Here is a 24,517-nt window from a genome sequence, read left to right as displayed (position 1 = left end):
CAGAACCACCAAGATTACGTAAAGGCTGGGTAATCATTCCTGGATGAGAAACTGTGAGAGTTGGGACTCCCAGGGGCCAAGGGTGGACAAGGGGGTATCATCAATGTGCGCAAATCCCTGCTGGCAGGGAATGAAGGTGAACGAGCCTGGCTGTTCTCAGCAGTGCACATGTGCAGGACAAGAGGTTAAGGGCAAAGGGAAAACAGACGGCATTCCATGTGCAAAGAATTCAAGTATTCCTCATTTTGAGCATGGTCACTGAGTGGAAAAGGTGTTGGACTGTTGGCCCTGGGAGAGCCAATACTGAACTGTCCCTTGTGCTGGGAATCCTGCTCATGTTGGTCTTGCTGCAGCAGGGAGCTGAAGCACTTGCGCTCCAGATTTCCTGCCCTAGTGGAGGATTTTGTGATTCTTATTGCTGGAGGGGTTCAAGAGTCCTGGTGGGGAAGAGTTTGTCAAGTGTGTTCTGACATGGAGTGACTTGACCAGAGCGGTACCCAGGGGAGCATGGCTGTGTCCAAGGCTTTGGTCTATCAGGTGATGGGTTTGTGTCATGCTCTGGAAGGAGTCCTCTCCTTGGTTTCCTATGCCAGATGTTTTTATTAGTTGTTTTGGCATATTTGTGAGGGAAGGTGTTGTTGCACATAGCCCAAGGGCCGGTAGAGGTGTGGAATGTGCTTGGTAAGGATGAGAAACCACTGGAATGACAGAAGAACAGGAGGCGTATCAGGCTTTGATGCAGGACAACTTTATTGAGGCACAAGAATGAAGAGACAGGAGAAAAGAGAAGATGGGATCTGGTGTGAGGTGCAAGTAGGGCAACCACCAGCAAATGTGCTTTTCTTGCAGTAGCTGTTGCCAGATTCCTGAGCTGGTGGTGTCAGGAGTGGTGCTGAGATCCCTCAGCAGTTGTAGCCATAGCCCCTTCTGCCATAGCAGCCCAGGCCGTAGCCATAGCCCTGCCCATAGCCAAAATCACAGCCATAGCCGAATCCACGGCCATAGCCAAGGCCAAAGCCGCCAAATCCACCAGAGATGGGCTGTCCCTGGGCACTGAGCTCAGTGCCCAGAGCAGCCGAGGAGGTGGATCCGACGGCGGTGCTCTGGGGGAAGGAGGTCATGATGGGTCCTGGCAGGGTGACCAGCACAGGGGAAGGGTTGATGATGACGCGGGAATCCTGGCATTGCAGGGCACAGGGCTCGTTGCAGCTGTTGGCCAGCGGGGTGGGTCCGCAGGGTCGGCAGATGTTGTAGCAGGCCATGGGTATGGAGTAGATGGTCCTGGAAGAGAGAGGGGTGAGGCAGGGAATGGGTATGGGGATGTGAGTGGTTGTGATTCAGGAGGGTAAGGGAGTGTGTAGGCTGTTTGAAGGCTGTGGGGAGGCATGAGGGCTGCTGGGGCTGGGGCTGAGCATGCTGGAAGAGAGTGTCCAGGGTTGCAGAGGCAGGAGGGTCAGGGGCATAAGGCTCACCTGGTAGTCTGCAGGAGGAGTAGATGTCAGGAGAAGTGTATGAGGGAGAAGAGCTCTGGGTCGGCTTTTATGCTGGTTGTGGATGAGTGGGACAGCCTTGTCCCATGGCCTTGGGGCATTTTTGAGGCAGCATCTCTTGGCTGGCCCAGATTGGTGAGTCATGAATTGGGGAGTATTTTACATTATGCATTTCTGCAATTCTGTGTTCTTCCCTTGAGGCTGTGTCCATCTGACCTTGGCAGCACATCTTAATTGCTAGAACTGATGACTATTATGTCATTGTATATGGTGTGTTAGGACATGTGAAATACTCAGCCGAATCTTAGGGTAATTGGGGTGTTTTCTTTAAGGTCATACCATCGGATATTGATGACATCTCCTATTTGATTCTTGTTTCTTGCTTGAAAGAACTCCCAGTTTTCTTTCCTTGTCCTCATTTTGAGGTTACCCCAGTCCAGTCAATGTCATGGTGCCTCTGTAGTGCTCTTGGTCAACCATTTCCATGTCCTTGTTCTCCAGGGATCCCTACCAGTGGTGGGGACCAGGACGGTCCACTCCCTCAACATTTCTAATGCTCAGGCACGTGGGTTTCAAGGGTGTATTAATCAAACAATGGGGAACTGTGCTCCTCATGTGTCTTGTTCTCCTTATCCTTCAGCATTTTTCCTTTCTGTGGGTCAGTCACAGTCTAGCAGTGGAACCCCGCAGTGTTACCTTGCTGGTCACAGCTGAGACCAGCGCTACGGATGAACCAACTCAAGACTTTGGTGAGCATGGGAGGCCATCCTAAATCACAGGGTTTGATTTCCCATCTCCAGCAGGAAAGGCTGGGAATATAGACAGGCTCTGAATGTTGGCAACGTGGTGGGGATGGAGAGAATGCGATGGAAAGGGCACTTCCTCAGAAGCAGTTCTCCTGCAAAGCCAGACAATCCTGACAGAGCTGTGATGGTCCGGGGCCCCACTTCACAATGCACCCAAAACCAGGACACAGCGGTGCTGTGGGGTGACCTCACTGATGACACCTCAGCTCTCCAAGGCTTTGGATATGTCTTCAGCCCACCATGACACATGGCATCAACACCTGCCCTCAACCCCTAAGACACTTAAAACCTGCTGCCAAGGTCAGATGTCCTTCAAAAGAAGGACATGGAGCTGCAGAATTCCTCAAAGGAATGCCCATACCATGACACAGGAGGGAAAACAACTGTGCTAACCAACCATTAGTAATTACTGGGTTTTTCTAGCAGGAAGAGATTATTAAGGCTAAAAGGATATGAGATATGAAAATTTATGGGATGAATGTGGATTAAAGGCAAGGACATCACAAGCCAGTCTGGGAAAAAAAAATCAAGCTGGGTTGTTTAATGGATTCCTTAATGAGGTCAAGGAATATGCTTTAAATGACAGAGTACAATGTCAAGATGAGAACTCCAAATTGACCATGACAGCAGAACAAGTTCAACCAGAACAGCCTCTACTTTTCCAGATGTTCACTCTTGATTCAGTTCAAGACACAAGCCATGAGATCTCTTTAATCAGTAGGAACAGTCCTACACACAATAAAATTTCCATGTTATTGCAGTGTGACCTCCCCAGGACATCAGCAGTTCCCTCTCTGCATTCCTGGGAGAAGCACAGTGACTGATGGACATCCAGCGACAGAGAAGAGAATCCCAGTCTTCACAAAGCACCCAAAAACCACAGGACGTGTTCCACAAGATGACCTCACTGATGATATCGCAAGTCTGCTGGGCTCTGGTTGTTTATTCAGCCCTCTTGACACGCATCAAACAATCAAAACTTCCCATATACCAACTCTCACTCTAAAGCTGCCGCCAAGGTCAGATGGACACAGACTCAGGAACCAATCATGACACTGCAGAATTGCATAAAGGAAAATACTCCCCACCTCATGACTCAGTAGGCTGGGCCAGCCAAGAGATGCTGTCTGCAAAATGCCCCAAGGCCATGGGACAAGGCTGTCCCACCCATCCACAACCAGTATAAAAGCCGGCCCAGAGCCTCTCTCCCTCACACACCTCCTCACGCCTTCTCCTGCTGACTACCAGGTGAGCTCCAAAAACCTGACCCTCCTGCTCCTGCACCTCTCACCCCTCTCTTCCAGCACTCTCAGGATCCCTACCAGTGGTGGGGACCAGGACGGTCCACTCCCTCAACATTTCTAATGCTCAGGCACGTGGGTTTCAAGGGTGTATTAATCAAACAATGGGGAACTGTGCTCCTCATGTGTCTTGTTCTCCTTATCCTTCAGCATTTTTCCTTTCTGTGGGTCAGTCACAGTCTAGCAGTGGAACCCCGCAGTGTTACCTTGCTGGTCACAGCTGAGACCAGCGCTACGGATGAACCAACTCAAGACTTTGGTGAGCATGGGAGGCCATCCTAAATCACAGGGTTTGATTTCCCATCTCCAGCAGGAAAGGCTGGGAATATAGACAGGCTCTGAATGTTGGCAACGTGGTGGGGATGGAGAGAATGCGATGGAAAGGGCACTTCCTCAGAAGCAGTTCTCCTGCAAAGCCAGACAATCCTGACAGAGCTGTGATGGTCCGGGGCCCCACTTCACAATGCACCCAAAACCAGGACACAGCGGTGCTGTGGGGTGACCTCACTGATGACACCTCAGCTCTCCAAGGCTTTGGATATGTCTTCAGCCCACCATGACACATGGCATCAACACCTGCCCTCAACCCCTAAGACACTTAAAACCTGCTGCCAAGGTCAGATGTCCTTCAAAAGAAGGACATGGAGCTGCAGAATTCCTCAAAGGAATGCCCATACCATGACACAGGAGGGAAAACAACTGTGCTAACCAACCATTAGTAATTACTGGGTTTTTCTAGCAGGAAGAGATTATTAAGGCTAAAAGGATATGAGATATGAAAATTTATGGGATGAATGTGGATTAAAGGCAAGGACATCACAAGCCAGTCTGGGAAAAAAAAATCAAGCTGGGTTGTTTAATGGATTCCTTAATGAGGTCAAGGAATATGCTTTAAATGACAGAGTACAATGTCAAGATGAGAACTCCAAATTGACCATGACAGCAGAACAAGTTCAACCAGAACAGCCTCTACTTTTCCAGATGTTCACTCTTGATTCAGTTCAAGACACAAGCCATGAGATCTCTTTAATCAGTAGGAACAGTCCTACACACAATAAAATTTCCATGTTATTGCAGTGTGACCTCCCCAGGACATCAGCAGTTCCCTCTCTGCATTCCTGGGAGAAGCACAGTGACTGATGGACATCCAGCGACAGAGAAGAGAATCCCAGTCTTCACAAAGCACCCAAAAACCACAGGACGTGTTCCACAAGATGACCTCACTGATGATATCGCAAGTCTGCTGGGCTCTGGTTGTTTATTCAGCCCTCTTGACACGCATCAAACAATCAAAACTTCCCATATACCAACTCTCACTCTAAAGCTGCCGCCAAGGTCAGATGGACACAGACTCAGGAACCAATCATGACACTGCAGAATTGCATAAAGGAAAATACTCCCCACCTCATGACTCAGTAGGCTGGGCCAGCCAAGAGATGCTGTCTGCAAAATGCCCCAAGGCCATGGGACAAGGCTGTCCCACCCATCCACAACCAGTATAAAAGCCGGCCCAGAGCCTCTCTCCCTCACACACCTCCTCACGCCTTCTCCTGCTGACTACCAGGTGAGCTCCAAAAACCTGACCCTCCTGCTCCTGCACCTCTCACCCCTCTCTTCCAGCACTCTCAGCCCCAGCCTCAGCAGCCCTCACGCCTCCACACAGCCCCACAACAGCCTCCACACTCCCTCACCCAGCTGACACTTCGCTCCTTGCATCCCCATGCCCATTTCCTGACTCACCCTTTTTCTCTTCTAGGCACCCTCCACACCACACCCATGGCCTGCAACAACATCTGCCGACCCTGCGGACCCACCCCGCTGGCCAACAGCTGCAACGAGCCCTGTGCCCTGCAATGCCAGGATTCCCGCGTCATCATTGACCCTGCCTCTGTGCTGGTCACCCTGCCAGGACCCATCATGACCTCCTTCCCCCAGAGCACCGCTGTCGGATCCACCTCCTCAGCTGCCGTGGGCACTGAGCTCAGTGCCCAGGGACAGCCAATCTCTGGTGGATTTGGTGGCTTTGGCCTTGGCTATGGCCATGGATTTGGCTATGGGCTGGGCTATGGTTGTGGATTTGGCTATGGGCTGGGAGGCCTGGGCTGCTATGGCAGAAGGGGCTATGGCTACAACTGCTGAGGGCCTTCAGTACCTCTCCTGACACCAACCACCCACTCTCTGGAACACACCCCAGGTGTTGCAGATGCCTCTCTGGGTCAAAGCTGTCAACGGGCTCAGCACTTCCAACTCCTGCTCTCAGAGCACCAAGCAGGGCAGTAGCCAAGGGGCCAGGCCGGGCTACCTGCAAACATGGCCCATCTGCCTCCTGCTCTTCTCCTACACCCTTTCAGCTCTATCCAGTCTCCTCTGCTGCAAATCCCTTGTCCCAAGCCAGAGACCATTGGGAATCTTCACCATCAGGTTGCTTCTACTGCGAAGCAGGATGGCCTTGATGCTCTGACTGAACCACCGGCAAGCAAAGGAGCTCGGCTGATGGTCACCCTACTTCCACCTCAGACCAGCTCCCTTTTCTCTTGCCACTGATGACCTCTTACTCTTCTTTTGCCTCAATAAAATTCTCTTGCATTGTAGCATTGTTATGTCTCCTATTCCTTCACGGGCACACACTGGCACAGTTTGCTCTTCAGGTGCATACCACAAACCCTTCACCTGTGTGATCCTACGCCTGGATAAACTCGATAAACTAAGGTAGATCTATCCCTGCCTCTGACACAACCCCCTCCTGGGCCATGTTTTTCCATTGGCTACAGAGCAGTTGTTTCAGTCTCTCACTATCTCTTTAGCCCTTCTACAAATCCACGTGAGCAGGTTCTTACCCTTGAGGCCCCAGAGCTGAGCACAGAACTCCAGTCTCACCAGAGCAGAGCAGAGGCCCAGAATTCCCTCCTCACCCGCTGCCCACACTGTGGCAATGAGCCCATGGTATGGGCAGTTTCTGTTTGGCGTGTTCACATGGCCAGGGCATGTCCAATTCTTCATCCATCAACACCCCAAGTCCTTCTCCTTGAGGATGCTCTTAATTGACTCATTAGCCATCCAATATCCATTACTGAGATTGTTCCAATTCAGATTTAGGAAGTTGCACTTTGTCCTGTTGACCTTCATGACAATCACACCACCCCAGCCTGTCAAGAGCTCTCTGGATGCCATCCCTTCCCTCCAGACAATCAACCACACTGCTCACCTTGATGTCATTCCCATTCTTGCTAAGGGGACACTCAATCCACTATCCTTGTACCTGACAAAATGGGAAACAATAATGGCCCCGATATGAGCCTCTGTAGGTCACCACGCATCCCTGTTCCCCTCACAGACATGGAGCCACTGACCACAACTCTGAGTGAGACCATCCTGTCCATTTTCCACCCCACAACTGATGTTCCAGCTATCAACTCCGCATCTCTCCAGGTCAGAGATAAGGATGTTTTCTGCCACAGGAAGAAATGCTTTGCACAAGTTTATGTACACAATATCAATTGCTCTTCTGTCGTTCACCAGTGTTGGAACCCCATCAAACTTTTCAGGAAGAATTTGCTCTTCATGAAAATGGGAGTGGCAACAGGAGAGGGGTGAGACAGGCCTTTGGGGCCTTGAGATGTGGCAAGTGGCCAGAGCTGAGGCCACTTATCTTGGAAGATTTCCCTTGAGGAAATGGTGCTTGGCTGAGCTGTGTGTCTGCCCTGTGCAAGTGACTCAGCCTGGGCATGAAGAGAGAGCTGGTGCTGCTGTTGGACACACCCCTTTTGTGAAGCCTTCAAGAATCCTTCCCATTCTACACTATCGGAGCAGCTAAGCAGGTCCAGGTTGCCTGAGAATGGAGTGAGTGGCTGAGAGTCTGAAGGGCTGAGGCCAGAGGCTGAGGATCAGTGGCCCAAAGTGCAAATGGAGGTGAATCCCCAGTACTGCAGCCCAGGAGTCAGATCCCTGGGCCCAACTCTGTTCAACATCCTAAATAATGAGCCGGGCAGTGTTGTCCCCTCAGACACATAACAATCTCAGTAATGGATAACAGATTGGTAATGAGTTGATTGAGAGCATGCCCAAGGAGAACTTGAGGTGCTGATGGATGAAGAATTGGACATCCCCTGCCCATGAAAACTCACAGAACAAAACCCCTCGGTGTCCTGGGCTCATCACCACAGCATAGGCAGCAGGTGAGCGGGCAATTCTGGCTCTCTGCTCAGCTTTTCAGAGTCTGGAGATGTGTGTTCAACTCTGGGCACCTGAGGATATGGAAGATATGGACCTGCTGAAGCAGAGCTGTAGATGACCCTGGAAGATGATGAGGGTCTGGAGCAACTGGTGTCCAGCCAAATTGAAAAGAAGACTCATACATGGCTTCTATTAGAGGCAGGGATAGACCTGCATTCCTGTATCCAGGCCTGGGATCCAGCAAGGGATCCAGTGGAGGGTGCCTGGAAGAGAGAGGGGTGAGGCAGGGTGGGGGTGGGGGGGTGTGAGGGACAGAGATGCAGGAGGGTGAGTGTGGAGGTTGTTGTGGGGCTGTGGGGAGGCGTGAGGGCTGCTGAGGCTGGGGCTGAGCGTGCTGGAAGAAAGGGGCCAGGGGCTTGAGTCTCACCTGGTTGTCAGCAGGAGCAGGTGGAGAAGGCTTCAGGAGAAGTGTGGGATTGAGAGAGGCTCTGGGCTGGCTTTTATGCTGATCCTGGAGGGGTGGGACAGCCTTGTCCCATGGCCTTGGGGCATTTATTACACAGCATCTCTTGGCTGGCCCAGCCTGGTGAGTCATGAGGTGGGGAGTGTTTTCTTTCCTGCGACTCTTCAACTCCATGTCCTCCACTTGAGGCTGTTTCCATTTGACCTTGGAGGCAGCTTTAGAGTGAGAATTGATCTTGGTTGTTAGATACATAAACGTGAAGGTTGAATAAACAAGCAGAGACCAGCAGAGGTGCAATGTCATCAGTGTGTCTTGTGTGATGTGGTTTGTGGGTGCCTTGTGAAGACTGGGACTCTGTTTTGTGCTGCTGGATGTCCATCAGTCATTGTGTTTCTCACAGGAATGCTGAAGGAGCTGCTGATGTCCTGGCAATGTCACTCTGCAACAGCTTGGCAAGGTCCCAGTGCCTAGGAGTGTTTCCTGATGGATGAAACTGGGCTCTTGCTCTTGTTTCTTGAATGGGATTGAGAGAGGATCTTGGATAGCAGAGGCTGTTCAGACTGCACTTGTTCCAATGTTATAGCCTGTTTAGATTTCTAATATTTACCCAACAAGCCACTCTATCATTGAAAGCGTATTTCTTGATCTCATTTAGAAATCCAATAGTCAACAACAAATCCGGGCCCATCCTTTTTTTCCCAGCTTGGTTTGCCACGTCAATTTATTTATTCTGCATCAAGCCAAAGAGTTTCATAACTTTTATCCCGGAAATGTAACATTGTGTTCCTATTAGCAAAAATGAGTAATTACTAATGGACAGTTAGTGAGTTGTTCCTTCCTTCTCTGTCATGGTGCTGGCGTTCCTTTGTGCGATTCTGCAATTCCACATCCTTCTCTTGAGGCTGTGTCTGTCCGACCTTGGTGGTAGATTTTACATGTGATTGTTAGAGGTTAAATGTTGATGGTTTATGTCAGGATAGGTTGAAGATGTTACCAAAGTTTTGTGGAGATGGTGCGTCATCAGTGAGGTCACCCCACGTCACTGGTGTGCTGTGCTTTGTGTGTGTGTGGTGAAGAGGGACCCCATTTCCTCAGAGAGCTTTTCACAGAATTCACAGAATTCACAGAATCCACGGGTTGGAAGAGACCTTCAAGATCATCAAGTCCAAACCATACCCTAACACCTCAACTAAACCCTGGCACTGAGTGCCACATCCAGTCTTGTTTTAAACACATCCAGGGATGGTGACTCCACCACCTCCCCAGGCAGACCATTCCAGTACTTTATCACTCTTTCAGTGAAAAACCTTCTCCTAATATCCAACCTATATTTTCCTTGATGCAGCTTGAGACTGTGTCCTCTCATTCTGTCAGAACCTGGGGAAAGAGACCAACCCCCACCTGACTACAACAACCTTTCAGGAAGTTGTAAAGTGATAAGGTCACCTCTGAGTCTCCTTTTCTCCAGGCTAAACAACCTCAGCTCCCTTTTTTAGGCTGCTCTAAGCTTTGCAGCTGTTCTGGGGTGAACATCTGCACCTTTGATCACATTCTCTTCCTTCCTACCTTGGCTGCATCTCTCCAGGCTTGTCTATATTCTTGGCCTTTGCCATTGGAGATGGGAAAGCAATCCATATGACTTAGGGAGGTGTCCTGTGCTCCTCACAGTCTTGTATGGGTCCATCCCTGGTGCTCTGGGCCAAGAAAGGTCACAATGTGGGGTCCCATTGTTGGGCTGTGACTGACACATGGAAAGGAAACCTTGTGGAGGATAAGGAGAAGAAACAGCATGAGGGGAACAATTACTCATCCATTGGTTAGTCAACCCTTCAAACCCAAGTGTCTGCAGTTTAAACATAAGGATGTCCTTATCTTTAAACTGGTTTAAGGCCCTGATAGAATTCCAGGAACATGACTCTGGTTGCCATTCCCTTGTCAAAAAAAGCATTCCACCTTGTGATCCTGATGGAGCATAAATGGATCATGAGATGGCCATGGACCCTCTGATGTAAAAAGTTCCAGCAATCACCAGGAGGGAGTTAGGAAATACATAATAACAAAAGTAATAGGAGGAAGATGAGGAAGTCGACTGTCTTGTCTTGCACCACTGGTGGGGCTGCAGAGTGCAACAAGGACATCGACATGGTTGACAAAGAGCAGTTCCAGGAGACTGATGGGACTGGATACCCTTAACACAAAGAGAAGTTGACAGAGATAAGGACTCTTTCAAGCAGAAGGAAATAAGGCAAATGGGACATGATGTCAGTATTCCATGGCGTGTCCTCATTGATGACACATCAGTTGTCCTCAGGGTTGTCTGAATCTTCTACATGTCCTGAAAGGCACCAGCAACAAGAAAATGGTCAATAATTCTTGCAATTAAAAGCTGCCGCCAAGGTCAGATGGACACAGCCTCAGGGTCAGGACAGGGAATTGCAGAATTGCATAAAGGAAAACACTCCCCGCCTCATGACTCACCAGGCTGGGCCAGCCGAGAGCTGCTGCCTCCAAAATGCCCCAAGGCCATGGGACAAGACTGTCCCACCCATCCAGAACCAGCATAAAAGCCAGACCAGAGCCTTTCTCCCCGACACACTTCTCCTGACACCTTCTGCTCCTGCCCAAACCAGGTGAGCCTCAAGACCCTGACAATCCTGCTCCTGCACCCCTGGCCCCTCTCCTCCAGCATGCTCAGCCCCAGCCTCAGCAGCACTCATGCCTCCCCAAAGCCCCACAACAGCCTCCACACTCCCTCACCCTCCTGCATCTCTGTCCCTCACACCCCTACAGCCCTGCCCTGCCTCACGCCTCTCTCTTCCAGGACCCTCCACACCACACCCATGGCCTGCAACAACATCTGCCTACCCTGCGGACCCACCCCGCTGGCCAACAGCTGCAACGAGCCCTGTGCCCTGCAATGCCAAGATTCCCGCGTCATCATTGACCCTGCCCCTGTGCTGGTCACCCTGCCAGGACCCATCATGACCTCCTTCCCCCAGAGCACCGCTGTCGGATCCACCTCCTCGGCTGCTCTGGGCACTGAGCTTCGTGCCCAGGGACAGCCCATCTCTGGTGGATTTGGTGGCTTTGGCTACGGCTTTGGCTATGGCTGTGGTTTCGGCTACGGGCAGGGCTATGGCAATGGGCTGGGCTGCTATGGCAGAAGGGGCTATGGCTACAACTGCTAAGGACCCTCAGCACCACTCCTGACACCAACCACCCACTCCCTGGAACTCATCTCAGGCACTGAGGACTCCTCTCAAATGTGCTCAGCACTTCCAGCTCCTGCTCTCAGAGCACAAAGGAAGGAGCCAGCCTTGGCTGCCTGCAAACATGGCCCATCTGCCTCCTGCTCTTCTCCTGCTCCCTGCTCTGCATTTCCCCTTTGACTCTGTCCAGTCCCCGCTGGACAAACCCGTTCTCCCAAGCCAGAGAGCGTCGGGCACCTCCTCCATTGGGCTGCTCCCACTGTGGGGCAGGAAATCCTTGATGCTCTGGCCAAACCGCCTGCAAGCCAAGGGCCTTGGTTGGTGGTTGCTCTCCTTGTGCCTCAGCCGGGTCTCTTCCACTTACTGCTCATGACTCTCACTGTTCTTTATGCCTCAATAAAATTCTTTTGCATTGTACATTGTGAAGTGTCCTCTTCCTTCATGGGCACACAGTGGCACACTTTGCTCTTCCCTTGGATCCCACAAACCCTTCACTTGCTTGATCCCAGGCCTGGATACAGGAATGCAGATCTATCCCTGGCTCTGATAGACTCTGTGTATGGGTCTTGTTTTCACTTTGACTGGACAACAGTTGCTCCAGACCCTCATCATCTACACCTCTGCTCGAGCATGTCCATGTCTTCCGAGTACACATCTCCAGTCTCAGAAGAGCAGAGCAGAGGGACAGAATTCCCCTCTCTGCTGCACATGCAGTAGGGATGAGCCCAGGATATGGGAACTTTGTGGTCTGTGAGTGTTCATGGCCAGGGCATGTTCAATTCTTCATCCACCAACATCCCAGGTCCTTCTCCTCTGGGCTGCTCTCAACCCCTGCATTGTCCAGTCTACAGCCATGTTTGGCATTGCTCTAAACCAAGTGAAGGAGCTTGCATTTGGCCACGTTCAGCTTCATGAAAATGACAACATCCCACTGCCCCAACCTGTTCCAGCCCCTTTGAATACCATCCTTTCCCTCCAGATAACTAACTACACTACTCAGCTTATTCTGGTCTGTGATTTTGCTGAACATCCCGCTCAATCCCACCATCCATGTCCCTGACAAAGATGGGAAATAATACTGGTCCCAATAGGAGTTTCTGCCTGTCCCCAGTTATCCTTTTTCTCCACATACATGGAGCCACAACAGCTTGACTTAAACTGTCCTCTTTGAATTAGACCATCCCATCCATTCCTTATCCACCACATGGTCCAACCACAGCTCCACATTTTTCCAGAGTGAATACGCAGATGCTTTCTGGTACAGGAACAAATGCTATGTACAAGTCCAGGTACATGATTTTGTTCCCTATTCCCTCATCCAACAAGGCTGGAACCAATACCAGGCTCATTAAAAGATGCCACCTTTTAATGGACTGCCAATGGAGAGCTTTTAATCTGCCTGCCAAGGTCAGACAGACACAACCCCAATAGCTGGACATGACACAGGAAAGCTGAGGGAAACAAAACACTCCCCACTTTATGATTTGACAGAGAAGCTGTCTGGAAAAATGCCCAATGTCATGGCCAATGGCTGTCCCAAGCCTTCAGCCCCAGATCATCCTCAAGGTCATGCTCTGCCTGTTATCCAGCAGAGTCTTGTCTTCCTGACTCCCAGTAAACCAGAGATAAACACAGTTCACTAATGTGAGGAGAGAAGAGCAGAGGGGCAGAATCTCCCTTACCTGGAATGGAGCTGATGCCTCAGGTTTTAGCTTTTATATTTTTTAGATTCTGTACTGCTTTAGTGTGTACTTTGGAGCTTCATACTGAGGGATAGTAAGCTCTCTTCACAGAGTAGGGAGACAAAACAATTCCTTCTCTCACTGGGGACCAAGGACAACCAATCCAAATCTCAGGTCCAAGAGCATAAACAACAGTGGACTGAAGAGAGAAAAACAAGAAGGATGGGACTTCATAAGCTAAAGCTGTAATTGGACAATTAACTCCAATATGCAAATGGACCAGAACTTATAAAAGTGCAAGACGCTGTGACCGGTCATGCATTTTGTGACCATTTTGGGTTCATCTTGGATGTAGCCCTGGCCGGGCTTTTGTGCTGCCCAAGGTGTATCCATTAAAGCCTTCTAATAAATCCCTACTTTATTCTTTAACTCTGTTTAGTCCCTGATCTAGGTCAGCCTTCACAAGGCATCAATCCCAAACATGCATGATAGAGGAAGGGTGATGAGGGGATTGAGAGCAGCCCCAAGGAGGAGGATTTCAGGTGTTGGATGAAGAATTGGATGTGCCCCAGCCATGTGCACTCATCGACCAGAAATTCCTCCTGTGTTCTTGGCTCATTCCCACAGTGTGGGCAGCACAAGAAAGTGGGGCGATCTCACCCTCTGCTCTCCTGTACTAAACTCAGAGTTCTGTGTTGAACTCTGAGCTCACAAAGACAATGAAGATGTGGACCTGCTTAGAGATGAAATTTTGGTGTTGTGGGTGCAGGATGAAGACGTGACCAGAGCTTTGGAGAACTGAGGTGTCACTACTGAGGCACCATGCAGCACTGGCTTGCTGGTCTTTGGGTGTGTTTTGAAGGTTACCCTCGGCCTCTTTCAGCCCTGACAAGCTGGTCTGGGCTTTGCAGCTCTTCCAAGTACCTGCTGTTGCCCCTTCCAGCCCATTCCCTCTCTCCACGCAATTTCCCCAGCTGTCAAAGCCTGACTGGAGACACCACCTTTACCATCAGTCATACTCTGAGGGTGTCTTGCTGTCCCCCTTGTCTGGAACTTTTACAGTGATGGAAGGATTTGATATTCAAGGTTTTTGTGATCTTTACTCGGGCTGAGCGTGAGGAGTGAGATCACTTCTCTGGGCAATTTATGATTGTCAGAAAGAGGGTTTGGATGTTGTCCAGGGTTTTTGCAGGCGAGTGTTGCACAATCCTCTACAACCCAGGCAAGCCCAGGTGTCCAGCGTGGTGGCCTGAGTAGGACCCAGAAGTTTTTGTCTCAACTGTCCTTAAAACAGGCAGAAGCTGAGAGAGCTGGGAGTTCTTTCAGGCAGGAGGCAAGAATGCAAATGGGGCATGTTGTCAATGTGCCATGGAATGACTTCAGTGATGCCACTCCAAATCTTCTAAGCTGTGGTTGAATCTTCTATGTGTTGTGACACTCACAATCAACAACAACACCTTGGTCTCTAATTCTTGCAACTTAAACCTACCACCAAGGTCAGATGGAGATGGCCTCAGGAGCAGAACACAAAATTGCACAATTCCACACAGGAACAACTGCTCAATGACACAAAAGGAAAGAGGAGCTTACTGGCTGTCCGTTAGTAATTATTGGGTTTTGCTCATAGGAACAACACATTAAGACTTACTAATTATAAGTTATGAAAACTTGTGGCTTGAATGCGGAAAAAAGGAATTGATGTCACAGACCAGCCTGGGAAAAAAGGGATTGGGCCCCGTTTGTTGTTTATTGGATTCCTGAATGAGGTCAAAGAATACACTTTAAATGACAGAGTATATTGTTGTGTAAATTGTGTAAATTTCAAAATACAAGTAGACTGGAACAAGTTCAGCCCTGAACTGCCTCTTGTTTCCCAGATCTTCTTTCATGATATCATTAAAAAAACAAAAGGGAGATGCTCTCTTTCCTCCATCATGAAGGGCTCTCAGGCACTGTGACCTTTCAAAGATATTGCAGAGTGACCTACTCAGGACATCAGCAGCTTCCTCAACATTCCTGGATGCAACACAATGACTGATGGACATCCAGTGCCACAGAAGAGAGTCCCAGTCTTCACAAGGCACCTGCAAACCACAGAACAAGAGGGCCACAAAATGACCACACTGATGACATTGCACCTTTCCTGGGTGCTGGCTGTTAATCCACCCCTCCCCGACACACACAGAACAGTCAAATACTCCCAAATACCAACTCCCAGATAGAAGCTGCCTCCAAGGTCAGATGGACGCAGCCTCAAGAGCCGGATATGGAATTGCAGAAATGGATGAAGGAGAATAATCTACAACTCATGACTCACCAGGCTGGGCCAGACAAGAGCTGCAGGCTAAAAAATGCCCCAAGGCCATGGGATGAGGTTGTCCCGCCCCTCCAGGATGAGCATAAAAGGTGGTCCAGCACCTCTCTCCCTCACACACTTCTCCTCACGCCTTCTCCTGCTGCTCCAGCTGACAACCAGGTGAGCCTCAAGCCCATGACCCTCCTGATCCTGCACCCCTGGCAGGTGCTCCTGCACCTCTCCTCCAGCACACTCAGCCCCAGCCTCAGCAGCCCTCACGCCTCCCCACAGCCCCACAACAGCCTCCACGCTCCCTCACCATCCTACATCACTGCCTCTCACACTCTCACACCCCCACCCTGCCTCACACCTCTCTTCCAGGGAACCTCCACCCCACACCCCTGCCCTGCATCACCCCCTCTCTTCCAGGGACCATCCACTCCCCACCCATGGCCTGCAACAACCTCTGCCGACCCTGCGGACCCACCCCGCTGGCCAACAGCTGCAACGAGCCCTGTGCCCTGCAATGCCAAGATTCCCGCGTCATCATTGACCCTGCCCCTGTGCTGGTCACCCTGCCAGGACCCATCATGACCTCCTTCCCCCAGAGCACCGCCGTCGGATCCACCTCCTTGGCTGCTCTGGGCACTGAGCTCAGTGCCCAGGGACAGCCCATCTCTGGTGGATTTGGTGGCTTTGGCTACGGCTTTGGCTATGGCTGTGGTTTCGGCTACGGGCAGGGCTATGGCAATGGGCTGGGCTGCTATGGCAGACGGGGCTATGGCTACAACTGCTAAGGACCCTCAGCACCACTCCTGACACCAACCACCCACTCCCTGGAACTCATCTCAGGCACTGAGGACTCCTCTCAAATGTGCTCAGCACTTCCAGCTCCTGCTCTCAGAGCACAAAGGAAGGAGCCAGCCTTGGCTGCCTGCAAACATGGCCCATCTGCCTCCTGCTCTTCTCCTGCTCCCTGCTCTGCATTTCCCCTTTGACTCTGTCCAGTCCCCGCTGGACAAACCCGTTCTCCCAAGCCAGAGAGCGTCGGGCACCTCCACCATTGGGCTGCTCCCACTGTGGGGCAGGAAATCCTTGATGCTCTGGCCAAACCGCCTGCAAGCCAAGGGCCTTGGTTGGTGGTTGCTCTCCTTGTGCCTCAGCCGGGTCTCTTCCACTTACTGCTCATGACTCTCACTGTTCTTTATGCCTCAATAAAATTCTTTTGCATTGTACATTGTGAAGTGTCCTCTTCCTTCATGGGCACACAGTGGCACACTTTGCTCTTCCCTTGGATCCCACAAACCCTTCACTTGCTTGATCCCAGGCCTGGATACAGGAATGCAGATCTATCCCTGGCTCTGATAGACTCTGTGTATGGGTCTTGTTTTCACTTTGACTGGACAACAGTTGCTCCAGACCCTCATCATCTACACCTCTGCTCGAGCATGTCCATGTCTTCCGAGTACACATCTCCAGTCTCAGAAGAGCAGAGCAGAGGGACAGAATTCCCCTCTCTGCTGCACATGCAGTAGGGATGAGCCCAGGATATGGGAACTTTGTGGTCTGTGAGTGTTCATGGCCAGGGCATGTTCAATTCTTCATCCACCAACATCCCAGGTCCTTCTCCTCTGGGCTGCTCTCAACCCCTGCATTGTCCAGTCTACAGCCATGTTTGGCATTGCTCTAAACCAAGTGAAGGAGCTTGCATTTGGCCACGTTCAGCTTCATGAAAATGACAACATCCCACTGCCCCAACCTGTTCCAGCCCCTTTGAATACCATCCTTTCCCTCCAGATAACTAACTACACTACTCAGCTTATTCTGGTCTGTGATTTTGCTGAACATCCCGCTCAATCCCACCATCCATGTCCCTGACAAAGATGGGAAATAATACTGGTCCCAATAGGAGTTTCTGCCTGTCCCCAGTTATCCTTTTTCTCCACATACATGGAGCCACAACAGCTTGACTTAAACTGTCCTCTTTGAATTAGACCATCCCATCCATTCCTTATCCACCACATGGTCCAACCACAGCTCCACATTTTTCCAGAGTGAATACGCAGATGCTTTCTGGTACAGGAACAAATGCTATGTACAAGTCCAGGTACATGATTTTGTTCCCTATTCCCTCATCCAACAAGGCTGGAACCAATACCAGGCTCATTAAAAGATGCCACCTTTTAATGGACTGCCAATGGAGAGCTTTTAATCTGCCTGCCAAGGTCAGACAGACACAACCCCAATAGCTGGACGTGACACAGGAAAGCTGAGGGAAACAAAACACTCCCCACTTTATGATTTGACAGAGAAGCTGTCTGGAAAAATGCCCAATGTCATGGCCAATGGCTGTCCCAAGCCTTCAGCCCCAGATCATCCTCAAGGTCATGCTCTGCCTGTTATCCAGCAGAGTCTTGTCTTCCTGACTCCCAGTAAACCAGAGATAAACACAGTTCACTAATGTGAGGAGAGAAGAGCAGAGGGGCAGAATCTCCCTTACCTGGAATGGAGCTGATGCCTCAGGTTTTAGCTTTTATATTTTTTAGATTCTGTACTGCTTTAGTGTGTACTTTGGAGCTTCATACTGAGGGATAGTAAGCTCTCTTCACAGAGTAGGGAGACAAAACAATTCCTTCTCTCATTGGGGACCAAGGACAACCAATCCAAATCTCAGGTCCAAGAGCATAAACAACAGTGGACTGAAGAGAGAAAAACAAGAAGGATGGGACTTCATAAGCTAAAGCTGTAATTGGACAATTAACTCCAATATGCAAATGGACCAGAACTTATAAAAGTGCAAGACGCTGTGACCGGTCATGCATTTTGTGACCATTTTGGGTTCATCTTGGATGTAGCCCTGGCCGGGCTTTTGTGCTGCCCAAGGTGTATCCATTAAAGCCTTCTAATAAATCCCTACTTTATTCTTTAACTCTGTTTAGTCCCTGATCTAGGTCAGCCTTCACAAGGCATCAATCCCAAACATGCATGATAGAGGAAGGGTGATGAGGGGATTGAGAGCAGCCCCAAGGAGGAGGACTTCAGATGTTGGATGAAGAATTGGATGTGCCCCAGCCATGTGCACTCATTGACCAGAAATTCTTCCTGTGTCCTTGGCTCATTCCCACAGAGTGGGCAGCACAAGAGAGTGGGGCGATCTCACCCTCTGCTCTCCTGTACTAAACTCAGAGCTCTGTGTTGAACTCTGAGCTCACAAAGACAATGAAGATGTGGACCTGCTTGAGCGGATGGAGGCCTGAAAGATGATGAGGGTCAGTCAGGTTGGTGTACAGACAAATGGAACACACATCCTGGAGGGTGATGAGGGGCTTGTGTCAGAGGCAGGGATAGATCTCCATTAGTGTATCCAAGCCTGTGATTCACTAGCTGAAGGTTTGATGGAATCCACTGGAAGTGCAAGTCCACCAGCGGGTCGTGGAACTGGGGAAGTAACATGTGAAAGAGGTCTTGGAGCACTTTTTCAACCACCCTGTGGTCTCTACAACCCTGGTACAGTACTGAGAAGGGATTGGAAGTGTCTTGGGAGAAGAAAGAAGAAGGACTCCTCTGAAGCTATGATGCAGGAAAATTTTATTGAGGTAGAACAGTGAAAACTCGGGAGCAGCCAGTGGAAGGGAGATGGTCCAAGGTGCAAGCAGGACGACCATCAGCCAATCTGCTTTGCTTGCCGGAGGTTGTGCCAGAATTTCTGCCTTGCAGAGGGAGCAGCCCAGTGGTGGTGTCTCATGGTTTCTGGCTTGGGAGAAGGGGTGTGCAGCAGAAGACAGTGCACTTAGACAAAGGGGTGATGCAGAGCAAGGAATGGAGGAAGAGGAAGAGAGAGACAGGTGATGTTTGCAGGCAGCCCAGGCTGGCCCCTTGGCTACTGCCCTGCTTGGTGCTCTGAGAGCAGGAGCTGGGAGAGCTGAGCCCCTTTGAGAGCCTTGACCAGAGAGGCGTCTTCAATGCCTGAGATGTGTTCCTGAAAGGAGTGGCCATCAGGAGTGGTGCTGAGGGCCCTCAGCAGTTGTAGCCATAGCCCCTTCTGCCATAGCAGCTCAGGCCTCCCAGCCCATAGCCAAATCCATGGCCATAGCCAAAGCCGTAGCCAAATCCACCAGAGATGGGCTGTCCCTGGGCACTGAGCTCAGTGCCCAGAGCAGCCGAGGAGGTGGATCCGACGGCGGTGCTCTGGGGGAAGGAGGTCATGATGGGTCCTGGCAGGGTGACCAGCACAGGGGAAGGGTCGATGATGACGCGGGAATCCTGGCATTGCAGGGCACAGGGCTCGTTGCAGCTGTTGGCCAGCGGGGTGGGTCCGCAGGGTCGGCAGATGTTGTTGCAGGCCATGGGTGTGGTGTGGAGGGTCCCTGGAAGAGAGGGAGATGAGGAAGGGTAGAGGTGTAGGGCTGTGAGGGGCTGGGAGGCGAGGGAGTGTGGAGGGGGCCAGGGGTGCAGGAGCAGGAGGGTTGGGGGCTTGAGTCTCACCTGGTTGTCAGCAGGAACAGGAGGAGAAGGAGTCAGGAGGAGATTGTGAGTATGAGAGGTTCTGGGCCGCCTTTTATGCTGGTCCTGGAGGGGTGGGACAGCCTTGTCCCATGGCCTTGGGGCATTCACTAGCCAACAGGTCTTTTCTGGCCTGGTGAGTCATGAGGTGGGAAGTTTTTTCCTTCCCAGAACTCTGCAGTGTCATATCCAGCTCTTGAGGCCATGTCCATCTGACCTTGGCGGCAGCTTTCAGAGATGGTATTTGGGCGGATTTGATTGTGAGATGTGTGTCAGGGAAGGCTGAATAAACAACCAGAACCCAGCAGAAATGCAATGTCATCAGCTTGGTCATTTTGTGGGCCTCGTGTTCTGTGGTTTGTGGGTGCCCTGTGAAGACTGGTTTCCTCTTCTGTGCCACTGGATGTCCATCAGTCATTGTGTTGCATCCAGAAGTGTTGAGGAAGCTTCTGATGTCCTGGGGAGGTCACTGAGACATATCTTGGAAAGGTTCCAAAGCAGGTGGGAGCTGCTCCTGATTTCTGAAATAGAGTTTATTCTCTTGTGTCTTCTATGTGAGAAAGAGGAAGAATCTGGAAAATGAGAGGCTATTTAGGCTGAACATGTTCCATTTCTGAAATTTACACAACCATGTACTTTGTCAATTAAAGTATATTCCTTGGCTTCATTCAGAAATCCTATAAATAACAATAAACCAGGCTTGATCCCTGTTTTCCCAAACTGATCTGTGACATCAATTCACTTATTCCGCATTCAAGCCACAAGGTGTCATAACTTATAATCATAAGTCTTATTGTTTTGTTCCTGTAAGCAAAACCCAATAATTAGTAAGGGACATCTAGCAAGCTCCTCTTTCCTTCTTTGCATGGTTTGGTTGTTCCTTTGTGGAATTGTGCAATTTCATGTTCTGCTCCTGAGGCCATCTCCACCCAACCTTGGTGATACTTTTTAGCTGCGAGAATTAGAGACCAAGTTGTTGCTGTTGATGGTGCTTGCCAGGACATGTAGAAGATACAAGCAAAGCTTACAAGCATTGGGGTGTCATCAGTGAGGTCATTCCATGGCATATTGACAATGTGTCCCATTTGCATTCTTGCCTCCTGCCTGGAGGAACTCCCAGCTTCTCAGCTTCTTCTCATCTTAGGGATCCTCCACTCCCATCAGTGTCATGGTGGCCCTGCACTACTCTTGGTCAACCATGTTCATGTCCATGTAGCCTCACCTGTGGTGGGGAACAAGAGGGTCAACTCCCTCAACCTGCTTTATTTCTGTTCCTAATCCTGTCCTGATAACTGCTGGAGTTTTTTTTTAAATGGATCTTGATGACCTCGAGATCCATTTATGCTCCACCAGGAACAGAAGGTCCTTCCCTCTTAGAATGATTTGGCAGCCGAGGGAAGGGCAACTGCTGTCATCCTGATCTTCTGTCAGGCCTTTTACACAGTCACACATAACATCTTTATCTCTGAACTGCAGACACGTGGGCTTCAAAGAGGTCTAATGAATGGATGAGGAACAGAGAGTGATGGTCAATGGCTCTCTGTACAGGTAGAGGCCAGTGACGAGGCCTCCAGGCCTCTGCCTTGGACTGCTGCTCTTGAATACCTTTATCAAGGAGATGAGCAGTGAGACTGAGACTACCCTCAGCATGTTTGCAGTTGCCACAAAAATGAGGCAGCTGACACAAGAACATGGAGGGTTCCCATCAGGAGGGACACTGGGAATGTTGAGAACATAAGAACCTCTTGTGGTTCAACAAGTCCAAATTCAAGGTTCTGCACATGGGTTGGGACAATCCCAGACACGAGCACAGCTTTGGAGAGGGAATCCTTAAGAGCACTTCCACCAGAGAATGACCTGAGGGTTCTGGTGGACCAAAATCTTAAAAGGAAACAGCAACGTGAATTTTCAGTCCAGGCCACCAGCCATTTCCTGGGCTGCATAGAAAGAAGTGTGGCCAGCAGGACTAGCTGGTGGTTAATTTGAGATGTGAGAATGTCATTATTGTCACAAATAGGTGACAAAATAGGGACCAAAATAGGGACACCTATAGAGACCAAAAGGTTCAAGAGACGGCCATGAATCCTTGCAGCAAAAGAATTCTGGAAAAGGGTTTCTAGTTTCTAGCACATTGATACTTTCTGTCTCCTCAGAGATAGGTATATCTGATTTAGGGTGATGTCCTGGGCTTCACAGTGGAAAACAGACATGGACTTAGTGAATAAGAACAGTGCAGGAGCAGCAAGAGGTTGAGGGGACCAAAGGATCCTTGTGATTAGAAACGGGAGACGTGCAAGGTTTATTTTCACGAGAAGGGAAGAATGGACAAAGGAGAAGTTGTGAGTGTTCCATGGCATGACCTCACTCATAACACCCCAATTCTTGTAGGCTTTGTTGTCGTCTTCTACGCGCCTGACACAAACCAATAATACCATATACCAATACCAATACTTTGGCCTCTACTCCTCAAATTAAAAACTGCTGCCAAGGTCAGATGGACACAGCCTGTAGAGAAGGACACAAAATCACAGAATTCCACAAAGACATGCCAGCACCATGACCGAGGAGGAAACAGGATCACAATTACCATCCAGTAGCAATTAGTGGTTTTTTCTTCCTAACTGGAACAAAATATTACAACTGACAGGATATAAGTTATGAACCCATAGGGCTTGGATGCAGAATAAGTAAAGTCACACCACAGATCAGCCTGGGAAAAACCTGATCAATATCATTGGTTACCTGTTTATTTGATTTCTTAAAGAGGTAAAGAAATACACTTTAAATGACAGAGTACGTTTCCATGTAAAGTTGAGAAATCCAAATGGACCACAGCATTGGAATAAGTTCAACCTATCAAGGCTTTAATTTCCAGATCCTCTCTCTTGATCTTACACAAGAAACAACTGCATGGGGTCCCTTTCATCCATCAGGAAGAGCTCCCAGGCACCAGAACCTTTCCAAGTTCTTGCAGAGTAACCTCCCCAGGACATCAGCATCTCCCTCAGCATTGCTGGGTGCAACACAATGACTGAAGGACATCCAGTGGAACAGAAGAGTCCCAGTCTTCGGAAGGCACTCAAAAACCAGAGGACGTGTGCCACAAAATGACCTCATTGATGACATCGCATTTCTGATGGGCTCTGGTTGTTTATTCAGCCCTCCCTGACTCACATGTAACAATCAAATCTGCCCAAATACAAATGCAATGAAGTTACTGCCAAGGTCAGATGGAAATGGCTTCAAGAGCAGGACATGGAATTGCAGAATGGCATGAAGGAAAACACACCCCACCTCATGACTCTCCAAACTGGTCCAGGTGAGAGATGCTGCAGGCTAAAAAATGCCCCAAGGCCATGGCACAAGGCTGTCCCACCCATACAGAACCAGCATAAAAGCCAGACCAAAGCCTCTCTCCATCACACACTTCTCCTCACGCCTTCTCCTCCTGCTCCTGCTGACAACCAGGTGAGCCTCAAGCCCCTGACCCTCCCGATCCTGCACCCCTGGCCCCTCTCTGCTAGCATGCTCAGCCCCAGCCTCAGCAGCCCTCACCACTCCCCACAGCCCCACAACAGCCTCCTCATTCCCTTGCTTCCCAGCTCCCACACCCCTGCCCTGCCTTACCCCCTCTCTCTTCCAGGACCCTCCACTCCACACCCATGGCCTGCAACAACATCTGCCGACCCTGCGGACCCACCCCGCTGGCCAACAGCTGCAACGAGCCCTGTGCCCTGCAATGCCAGGATTCCCGCGTCATCATCAACCCTTCCCCTGTGCTGGTCACCCTGCCAGGACCCATCATGACCTCCTTCCCCCAGAGCACCGCCGTCGGATCCACCTCCTCGGCTGCTCTGGGCACTGAGCTCAGTGCTCAGGGACAGCCCATCTCTGGTGGATTTGGTGGCTTTGCCTATGGCCTTGGCTATGGCCGTGGATTTGGCTATGGGCTGGGAGGCCTGGGCTGCTATGGCAGACGGGGCTATGGCTACAACTGCTAAGGGGCCAGCCCTGGGCTGCCTGCAAACATGGCCCATCTGCCTCCTGCTCTCCCTCTCCCTGCTCTGCAGGCCCCTTTGGCTCTGTTCAGTCTCTGCTGCAAATGCCATCTCACTGGCCAGAAATCACTGGGGACGTCCACCATCAGGCTGCTCCCACCGTGACGTAGGAAGACCTTGATGCTCTGGAAAAACTGCCTGCAATCCAAGAACCTTGGCTGATGGTCACCCTACTTTCAGCTCAGCCTGCTCCTTTCGACTGGATGCTCATGGCCTTTTATTCTTCATCCTCAATAAAGTTTTCCTGCATCATAACCTCATATGACTCATTCTTTCTTTTCCCATCTCACTCAGCACTAAGCCAGTGTTGTAGAGATCACTGGGATTAAAAATGTACCAAGACCTCTTTGGGGATTTATTTCCCCAGTTCCAGCAGCCACTGGCAGGCTTTGGTCTTCCAGTTCATCCCACAAACCTTTCTGTTTCTAGAACACAGTCCTGGATACACTAATGCAGGTCTATCCCTGCTGCTGGCACAAGCCCCTCTGCGTGGTGTGTTCACCTTGGGTGGACGCCAGTTCCTCCAGCCCCTCATT

At 50.3% G+C, this 24,517-nt stretch overlaps 6 protein-coding genes across 6 annotated transcripts; 4 read left to right on the top strand and 2 right to left on the bottom strand.

Annotated features, from left to right (window-relative positions):
• Positions 1-902: 902 nt before the first annotated feature.
• On the bottom strand, positions 903-1,262 carry LOC121359099 (feather beta keratin-like). The gene has a single exon (XM_041477811.1). It carries the CDS (start codon positions 1,260-1,262, stop codon positions 903-905), a length of 360 nt encoding a protein of 119 aa, XP_041333745.1.
• Positions 1,263-5,373: 4,111 nt separating this feature from the next.
• LOC121359102 (feather beta keratin-like) lies at positions 5,374-5,736 on the top strand. Its single transcript, XM_041477814.1, has one exon. The coding sequence runs from the start codon at positions 5,374-5,376 to the stop codon at positions 5,734-5,736; it is 363 nt and encodes a 120-aa protein (XP_041333748.1).
• A 5,337-nt stretch (positions 5,737-11,073) lies between these two features.
• Positions 11,074-11,421, top strand: LOC121359105 (feather beta keratin-like). The gene has a single exon (XM_041477817.1). The coding sequence runs from the start codon at positions 11,074-11,076 to the stop codon at positions 11,419-11,421; it is 348 nt and encodes a 115-aa protein (XP_041333751.1).
• A 4,448-nt stretch (positions 11,422-15,869) lies between these two features.
• LOC121359104 (feather beta keratin-like) lies at positions 15,870-16,217 on the top strand. Its single transcript, XM_041477816.1, has one exon. The coding sequence runs from the start codon at positions 15,870-15,872 to the stop codon at positions 16,215-16,217; it is 348 nt and encodes a 115-aa protein (XP_041333750.1).
• A 3,220-nt stretch (positions 16,218-19,437) lies between these two features.
• Positions 19,438-19,767, bottom strand: LOC121359096 (feather beta keratin-like). Its single transcript, XM_041477808.1, has one exon. It carries the CDS (start codon positions 19,765-19,767, stop codon positions 19,438-19,440), a length of 330 nt encoding a protein of 109 aa, XP_041333742.1.
• Positions 19,768-23,585: 3,818 nt separating this feature from the next.
• LOC121359095 (feather beta keratin-like) lies at positions 23,586-23,924 on the top strand. Its single transcript, XM_041477807.1, has one exon. The coding sequence runs from the start codon at positions 23,586-23,588 to the stop codon at positions 23,922-23,924; it is 339 nt and encodes a 112-aa protein (XP_041333741.1).
• The last annotated feature ends 593 nt before the right edge of the window (positions 23,925-24,517 follow it).

This window comes from Pyrgilauda ruficollis, unplaced genomic scaffold, assembly GCF_017590135.1.
Source record: "Pyrgilauda ruficollis isolate IOZ18807 unplaced genomic scaffold, ASM1759013v1 scaffold410, whole genome shotgun sequence".
Lineage (NCBI taxonomy): Eukaryota > Metazoa > Chordata > Aves > Passeriformes > Passeridae > Pyrgilauda > Pyrgilauda ruficollis.
Note: the sequence above shows the minus strand (reverse complement) of the source record. Positions and strands in the feature narration are given on the sequence as shown.